The sequence below is a fragment of the Momordica charantia genome, assembly GCF_013281855.1.
Source record: "Momordica charantia cultivar OHB3-1 chromosome 9 unlocalized genomic scaffold, Mcharantia_2.0 BLBB01000009.1, whole genome shotgun sequence".
Taxonomy (NCBI): domain Eukaryota; kingdom Viridiplantae; phylum Streptophyta; class Magnoliopsida; order Cucurbitales; family Cucurbitaceae; genus Momordica; species Momordica charantia.
The window spans coordinates 23324339-23333257 of record NW_028275167.1 but is presented as its reverse complement, the minus strand read 5'-3'; the positions used below and the strand labels follow the sequence as shown (position 1 = coordinate 23333257).

At 36.2% G+C, this 8919-nt stretch overlaps 1 protein-coding gene across 1 annotated transcript; it reads left to right on the top strand.

The window, feature by feature from the left end:
- The first annotated feature begins 1937 nt into the window (after positions 1-1937).
- On the top strand, positions 1938-6847 carry LOC111021348 (O-Glycosyl hydrolases family 17 protein). Its single transcript, XM_022298268.2, has 4 exons — positions 1938-2213; positions 4292-5545; positions 6158-6185; positions 6303-6847. The coding sequence occupies exons 1-4, from the start codon at positions 2156-2158 to the stop codon at positions 6463-6465; spliced, it is 1503 nt and encodes a 500-aa protein (XP_022153960.1). The 5' UTR covers positions 1938-2155; the 3' UTR covers positions 6466-6847.
- The last annotated feature ends 2072 nt before the right edge of the window (positions 6848-8919 follow it).

Below are 8919 nucleotides of genomic sequence, written 5' to 3'. Positions count from 1 at the left end.
CCAGCAGATTCCACGAATGCGCTTGTTAGCGTCATTCATTGGCCCAAGATTCACGTTCTTTGTCTTTGACTCGTTCTTCTTGGGAATGACACCTTGAAGATTCAACAATATGTGTACTAATTTCAATTTTTTGTGGCTCTTTGTCTCCCTTTCTGTTGTCATCTTCAAGGTGAATTTTCACAGTAAGATTATCTATGGATAACTCCTTTGGCTTATGCTTGAGATAACATTTGAATTCTCTCCAAGTTGGAGGCAATTTCTCAATCACAATAGCAACTTGGAATGATTCATTAAGGACCAATTCTTCACTTTGCAAATCACTAATGATAATAATAATTTGCAATTCTTCGAATTGATTGACTACCAACATGGTATCAACCATTTTATAGTCTAAGAATTTTCCAACAAGGAATTTCTTAGTACCAGTATCTTCTTGTACTTCTTGTCTAATGCCTCCCACAATTGCCTTGAAGTATCAAAGGAATTGCAATAAACATTATATAAGGTGTCCTCTAAGCAACTCAGAATTTAGTTACGATATAAAAAGTCTGAATACATCCATGCCTACTTGGCAGCTTCAGTTTCAGGAACGATTGCTTCTAGTGGAGTAGTTGGACATACCTCCTTTAAAATGTGAGCAAGATTCAGGGTGATGAGGTAGAAGATCATCTTCTATTGCCATCTTTTGAAGTTTTCTCCCTTGAACTTCTCTGATTTTTCAGCATGAGATTTGACAATGGTTGATTCCATCATCGAAGGAGCATTGGTGGAAGTGTTTCCGGCCATTAGGTTGTTTATCTTCAGATTATTGGGTAAATATACACTGTATATGTAAACTGTGTAATACTGGTAAACAAATTACAACGTAACTGGCTACAAACCATTATATAATTTTATAGCTCAATGAACACCAAAACTTGATGAATACAGTTGAGGCACGCTTCAATAGCGCTGACCTGAAGACAAATATCTGTTCTGCAAGTTGCTAATATACTATAGTGATCGTCTCAGTAGGAACCCCAGTAGAATAGCAATCTCAAACTATTAAGATCTGACAGAACTTTTAGACACTTACTTTCAACACAAACAAGAACAACTAGAAAAAAAAAGAAGATTCTTGTGTGAGGAGGAGAATATCCAATTGTAGTATGCTTAGATATCTCAAACGAAGAAAAACAACTATATATAGTTGTCAAAATACGTAACATCTCACAAGTAACTTGTAACTTTAACAAGATAAAGAAACAACTTTTTTATTTAAAGAAATAGCTTCAATATTTTTAATAAAATAAAGAAACAAAACCACTAAAAGATAAATAAAAGATTGGTAAACATAAAATAATATTCACATAATATATATGTAAATAATTTTTTTTTTAAAATTTCATTTTCTTTCGCATATTAAAATCCAAGGTAAACAAATGACAAAGTGCAGTTAATTTTTTTTCTTTGTAATTTAGCCTTACACAAATTCAAATATTATCTCGCATGGGAAGGGGCCAAAAGTCACGCCTCCCTTTATAAATGGCCGTTTCCCATTTCAATACAAGTTTTCCCAACGCCCAAAAAAGCCTCGCGCTTTGCCAGAAACGAAGCAGCCCATGCCCACTACGGGAACCAAGAACAAGAACCCACCAAAAACAAAAGAAAAAAAAAAAAGGAAAAAAAAGGCTGGAACTTGAAGAACACGACCGTTGAATCCAGCTGGCAGTTTCAGTCCACGTCAGCTAGTGTGGTCGCATCGTGTGTTGCAACCTTTGTCTGCTTTTTCTCCACAGTTTTCAATTCCAAGAACAGGACAAATCAGACCACACTCAAACCCCAAATTCAGTTTCAAAGCAGCAATAGCGTTCCTCTGTGGTAACCCTCACGAATTATAGTGCACCCTCATCGAATCTCCATCGTTGGTTCTCTGACATATCACTCAACCCTGCCTGCAGTTGCACCACTCTCCACTCAAAAGTTTGCTCCCACTAGCTCCTCTTTTTGATTCTCTCTCCTCAAAATTCCCCTCTTTTTTGTTCTTTGGGATTCTTTTCTTTTTGGGGTCCGACCTAGATTTTGAATTTGTGGGGCACTGGGGTTTTTCGCTTTGTGAACTGGGTCTGTGGAGGAGCCGTATTTGCAAGGGTTCCCAAGCCAAGAAATCCCTTCAATGGCGCTCATTCTCCTCTTTTTCCTTCTAGCAGTGTCTGTAGTTTCTGCTGATGAAGGTAAGCTTCCCGGTTGCCATATATTTTCAACTTTCTGGTTGGATTACATCTTCTCTTTGCTTTCTTTTCACATTCCTTTTCATTGTTGTAGTTTATGTTTTACCACTCTGTCCTTCTGGAGTTGAGTTCATTTTATCCCTCCCTTATGTGGGTTTCCCCCCATTTCACTAGAAAGCTTTGAGCATCCATTGAATAACTTAGTTTCAGTGGCTTTTTTTTGTAATAACTTCTCTCTTTTGTTTAATAAATCATGGTGGAATAGGTATGAATGTGGTGTTCTGTTGATGGGTTTTAGAGGGATCTGAACATGGAATTAGTTGAATAGAAAGATTGGCAGAACTTTAGTTTCTGTGGTTGATTTCTTATCTGTCAAAAGTTGGGTTTACTAATTGAAAATCTTTTCTTTTGGGAAAGTGAATCTATCTGAGAGCCCCATCTTTGATGGGGGGAGTTTTTTTTTTGTTGTCTGTCAGCAGCCGTATTTGGTTCCAGCTCATCTTCTGTCTTTTAACTTGTTAACTTATTTTGAAGTAGAGAATATTGGAAGAGGAAAGTGGCTGATATGTCAAAAATCTAGCATGTGATGTGTAATGTAAAATAACTTCATCTGATGGTGCCTTTAAGCTTTTTCTTATGCCATTGGTCCACTAAGAAGCATAAAAAATGGGAAAATGGGCAAGATATAACATGGAGAGCAATTAGTATTAGTTTATAATCCTGTTTTATATGTTTGAAAATTGTATTGATTTTGGGGTGAAAAACTATTATCTCATTGTTGTTGGAATTATCTCTGAGCTCATTTTGTTAACCCTCTTTCATAATGGCGGGTAGAGGGTAAATAGAGGCTGAAGGATAGGGGCGGAGCGGAGAAGGAAGTTGCCTCCCTCTTAGTTCATCTTAGATTAAGAAAATTATGTAAAAGAGTTGGGATGTGAAAAAGTTGTCCCTCTCATGATTGTTGGAATTTTCCCTGAGCTTACTTTATTTATCCTCTTTCATAATGGTGGGCAAAAAGAGATTATAGAGGGGTGGGGGCAGAGCAATGAAGGGAGTTGCTTCTCTCTTAGTTCGTCTTAGATAAAAAAATTATTTTAAAAAGTTGGGATTGTAAATTTTTCTCTCCAATTTCTCCCTTTAAATTTTTCAGAACTGAAAAGTAATGTAAAAAGTTGAAGGTAAAATTTGGCCCCTCTTTGCGATATTATCTGAAGTTTGTCAGAACTATCTTGAGAGAGGGGCGCATATATAGGGCTGAGATAGCTTTTATCTTTAAGGCTTAAGATGAAGAATTTTAGGGCTTGTTTGGTAACGTTCCTGTTTCTTGTTTCTCGTTTCTAATTTTCTTAAAAAATCTAAGCATTTTACAATTAACTTTGTTTATTGTTTCTCCTTTTTTGGGAACATTCTCACAATTGTATAGAAATTTTAGAAATAATCAAAACAAGTTTCTCCTTTCTTGTTCTCATTTTCAATTTGTTCCAAAACATTAATAAAAAGATTGTTTTATCATACTTGAATTATTGGACGTTGAAACCATGCAATACATTTTTCTTCATTAAAAATAAAAAAACAAGAACGTTACCGAACGAGCCCTTAATTTTCTTGTTCCGAACTCTTAATTCGCTTGTATGAAGATTAGTACTTACTAGGAAGGCTATTAGATCTGAACTTCCAAAGCTCCTTAATTTTGTCACAAGAATGAGCCTATTACATTTGGAAACAATAACATTTTTCTTTTGGAGGGTTATCAATTTTATGTGTTGCATCATATAATTATGCGGTTTTCATATGAATGCTGTGTTTAATACAGCATATGCTTTTTAAAAACTATGTATTATGCAATCCTCCGAACCCTATAGTAAATATTTGATGTAATTGGCCAATGTGAACTGTGCTCGAATCTTGGATGCCTGAATTTCTTCCCCTCCCTTTCCCTCTTTGGCTTGATTATAGCTTTTTGGTATGAGTAGGTTAGATGATCGTTTTCGTGCTAATTATCATGATTTTACTCCAACAAAGATGAAAAATGTTGCTTTCTTGAAAAATTAAGGTTATCTAAACTCTGGATATCTTTGCAGCTGCATTCATTGGTGTAAACCTTGGTACAGACCTTACTGATATGCCCAGCCCAACTCAGGTAGTTGCACTTCTTAAAGCTCAAAATATTAGACATATCAGGCTGTATGATGCCGACCGTGCGATGCTTGTTGCACTTGCCAACACAGGCATTCAGGTGACTGTTTCCGTGCCCAACGACCAACTTCTCGGAATTGGCCAGTCCAATGCGACTGCAGCCAACTGGGTTGCTCGGAATGTCATTGCCCATGTTCCTGCCACCAACATCACAGGCATAGCCGTTGGCGCCGAAGTTCTTACCTCTCTTCCAAATGCTGCCCCAATCCTCGTCTCGGCCCTAAAATTCATTCAGTCTGCCCTTGTTGCGTCTAATATAGATCGCCAAATTAAAGTTTCTACCCCGCATTCTTCTTCCATTATTCTTGACTCGTTCCCACCATCCCAGGCCTTTTTTAACCGTTCATGGGACCCTGTCATGGTACCGTTGCTTAAATTTTTGCAGTCCACTGGGTCTTATCTCATGCTTAATGTGTATCCATATTATGATTACATGCAATCGAATGGTGTGATTCCCTTGGACTATGCACTTTTTCGACCCCTCCCTCCGACCAAGGAAGCTGTTGATGCCAATACCCTCTTGCACTATACGAATGTCTTTGATGCAGTTGTTGATGCTGCGTATTTTGCAATGTCGGATTTAAACTTCACTAACATACGAGTTGTTGTGACGGAGTCAGGCTGGCCATCCAAGGGCAATGCATCGGAGCCAGATGCAACTTTAGATAATGCTAACACCTACAACAGCAACTTAATCAGACATGTTCTTAACAACACTGGAACGCCCAAGCATCCTGGAGTTCCTGTTAGTACCTACATATACGAGCTCTACAACGAGGATTTAAGACCCGGTTCGGTCTCGGAGAAGAACTGGGGTCTCTTCAATTCAAATGGGTTGCCAGTTTATGTCCTACACTTGACTGGTGCTGGTGCTGTCTTGGCAAATGATACCACAAACCAGACATTTTGTGTTGCACGAGATGGTGCAGATCGTAAGTTGCTGCAGGCAGCACTGGATTGGGCTTGTGGACCAGGAAAAGTCGATTGCTCCCCGCTACTGCAGGGGCAGTCATGTTATCAGCCAGATAATGTCATTGCTCATGCAACCTATGCTTTCAATTCATATTACCAGAAAATGGCAAAGTCACCAGGGACATGTGATTTCAAAGGAGTGGCTATCATCACCACCACAAACCCAAGTATGCAATCTCGAAATTCTTAGAAATAGTATCAATTGATATGCTTATTCATGATATGATAGCTCCTATAATAACTGCTTGTTGTGTTCCTTGAGCTTTCTATGCCCTAATAATATAAGCAAAAAATGAGAATAAAAGCTGCAATTATTTGTTGAATCAACACGATTTGTGAATTCGTTATATCATGTTCCGTTGGATAAACCATTTTTGTTTTAGTTTTCTGTTTTTCAAAAGTTAGCTTATAAATACTACTTTCATCCATTAATTTCTTTATGTTGCTATCTACTTTTTGAAAATGCTTGTAAAACTAAGCCAAATTTTAGAAACTAGAAGAATGGTTCGTAAGAACTTGTTTTTGTTATTGAAATTTGAGTAAAGTAAAACACAACATACAAAGAAATGGTCAGAAAGTAAGCATAAATTTAAAAACTGAAAACTAAAAACAAAATGGTTATTAGATGAGGCCTTTGTTTTGGAGATCTATTAAGAGAACGGTTGACTTTTCCCCGAATATTGAAATGCGAATGTAGAAAGACTACTCAAAGAGTGACTCTTTTCTTTTCCACATTATTGTGGATTACTAATGTTTGTGTCTGATGTTTCTCGTTGCAGGTCACGGCACCTGTATATTTCCGGGAAGGTACGTAAAAGACAGACTCTTAATTCTTATCTGTGATCTCAGTGAGATGCTTCACATAACATCAGCATATATATCTTTTTCTGACTAGTTTTCTCTTGTTTATTCTTTAAAATGCAGTACTGGAAACAATGGCACTTTAGTAAATAGCACATCCTTGGCTCCATCCTCAAATTCTTCTGATTCAGCTGGAGGCTGCCTTCCAAAGTATCTCTATGGCAGCACCCCTTACACCAATTCAATTATCTTGTATGTTTTATTAATGGCTTTGGCATTCTTGTGATGATGCTGCTGCATTGTTGTATTTATATTCATGCATCTCCATGACGGTTTCGGGTTTGTCGAACTGCTTCCCTTGGCTCTCCATGCTTGTAGCATAATTTAACCAGTTTTGTTCGGCCAAGGGCAGACGGGCGGGGTTTGGTCGGTGAATGTGGCTGATGTCAGTTCGGGTTCGATGAGCGATCGTATGGATTTTGTAGAGAGAAAAATCAAATGATTATTTGGGAGTTTCTTGTGTAACTATGTATCATCCATCATCATGCCTTGGAGTAATTACATTCTTTGGAGTTTGGATTTTGAAGGGCAGTCTCCATGTTTACTGTTTAGCAAGTTTGTTGGGAATTAGGATCTTCAATTTAATCACTCAAAATGTTAAAGTTGAAGCCTTTTTTTTTTCCTTCCTATTAGAATTTATTTCCACCATTTTTTTTTTTGAGTTCAGATGTTGGCTTTGCTTTTAGATGGAGGATATTCAGCATGGGTATTATGAGTTAGAAAATTAATTTACAATTGGGAAAGAATCTATAATATTTCAAAATACATATCAAAATTGAAAAAAAAAATCATAAATTTTTAATAAACATGGGAAAGATTACGAGTTATCAAATGATGATTATTTTTTTTTTGGGATCTAAATTTAGAGTTGTTTTCTATTTGATTTTTTAAGTCTCAAAATTGATACTTTTGATATTTTAAAGTTTGAATTCAGTTTCTACTTGGTTTTTAAATTATAATTCGACTGGTTAAGATATATATCTTGATCAAAATGTCATGAGTTTGAATATCTGTTGTTGTATTAAAACAACACGAGACAATTAATATGCTAGCATCAATGAAAAAGGGGTGTTTCTACTAGAGAGTGCCTACCAACTAGGGATGAAGCAAGAGTATGACAAATAAGTTTCCTAATTCAGGGAAGAGAGCCATCGAAGTAGGTTGTCAATCGATCGAGGACCATCTTAGAACTAAAGTTGTCATAAATCAAAGTTTGTTTCATCACTCTTGTTCTCCTAAAATAAAATAAAATACCACCGTCCGAATGCTTTTGTCAAGGGGCAAACCGTAAATATCGTATTTGGTCCAGAGTATTTTATTTTTAATTTTAGTTATCTTTTAATTGAATTAATTTTATCTCTTCTCGTCTCTCTCCCTCCCAACTACCTTCTCCCCTTTTCTCCCTCTCTTTTTTCTCTCTTCCTCCGTTGCTAAGTGAAGTGAACAAGTAAATGGTCACTTCCTTCAAATTATTGTAATTCAAAAAGTCTATGTAGCTTTTCTCTAATTTTTCCCTTCCTAAATTTTTAAGATTCATATATTTTATATACAAGAAGTTAACTCGTAAAATTTTGCCCTTCTCTAAGAAAATTTTTAGTTGTGCCCTTGTATATACCATCGAGGGAGTGAACTATTTTCTTTTGTAACAAGTCTTCTTCCACATATAAAGAAGCTTTATCCCACTAGAGGAGATAACGAGAAGGAGAGTCATGACTATGAGTGATTAATTGTTCACCTAATACCATACATCGAGAAATGTTGCCTTAATTCTATCGAGATTTCAAAAGCGACAAACATTAAAAAAAGAGGTCTCGATATTGTAATAAATCGTTGATCAGTAATAAGTATATTGGGCTCTTTGTGAATGTATCACATTGGAAATTCCAACTATTTGTTTAATTAATAAAAAATAAATTGTGAATTGGATGTCACAGATATTTCGGTTCTAGGTTAAAGTTCCAAACCTAAATTAACATCAAAATGGACTGCAATTATCAAATTATATTCAAAACCTATCTATGACACACTAGCTTTTGAGTTTTTGAATCTAAGTGATAATTTTAAGTAGTTGAACAAAAATTGACACGTAAAACAATCAAACATATTTTGTTATTTATAAGCCACCATTTCTTACAATAAGTGCACAACTCTAGAAACAAAGAACTCGAATAAAGAGATCAATACATCATACGTGACAATAAAATGCTAGAGAAAACGGCGATAATATATCGTTATTCATCAATGGTCGCTTTGATAATAGAATTCAAATCTTTCCAACTTCAACGTTTCATCAACCATAGGTGCCATATTTGCTCCTCCTTTTTGCCTCTGCTCATTTCCTTGCCAACCTGAGCACGTCACTCAATCCATTACTTCAATAAGAAAGGGCATTATATTAAAAAGAGAGGATCTTGAGAGCACCGATATGCATGTTGAAACCACGATTCTTGAGCTCGCGGTACTCTTGACACAATGCACAAATGAACACAACAATCGTTGCAGGGAGTTTGTTGGAGGTCATATTTTCCCCTCAACCGAGAACGGTAAATGCATGGGGTAAATAATGTGATCACACAGAAAATTGATGCGATACTTACCACAACAAGCTGCATCCACAACCATAATATAAATCAACCAATGTGTTTAAACGTAGCTAATATTTAGACATCAAAAGTTAAAA

Bases quoted from the DNA above. Each gene is read 5' to 3' on its own strand.
- LOC111021348 (XM_022298268.2), top strand. From the start codon at position 2,156: ATGGCGCTCATTCTCCTCTTTTTCCTTCTAGCAGTGTCTGTAGTTTCT. The intron at 5,546-6,157 runs GTATGCAATCTC...TTCTCGTTGCAG, and splicing joins CATCACCACCACAAACCCAA to GTCACGGCACCTGTATATTT. The intron at 6,186-6,302 runs GTACGTAAAAGA...TTTAAAATGCAG, and splicing joins ACCTGTATATTTCCGGGAAG to TACTGGAAACAATGGCACTT.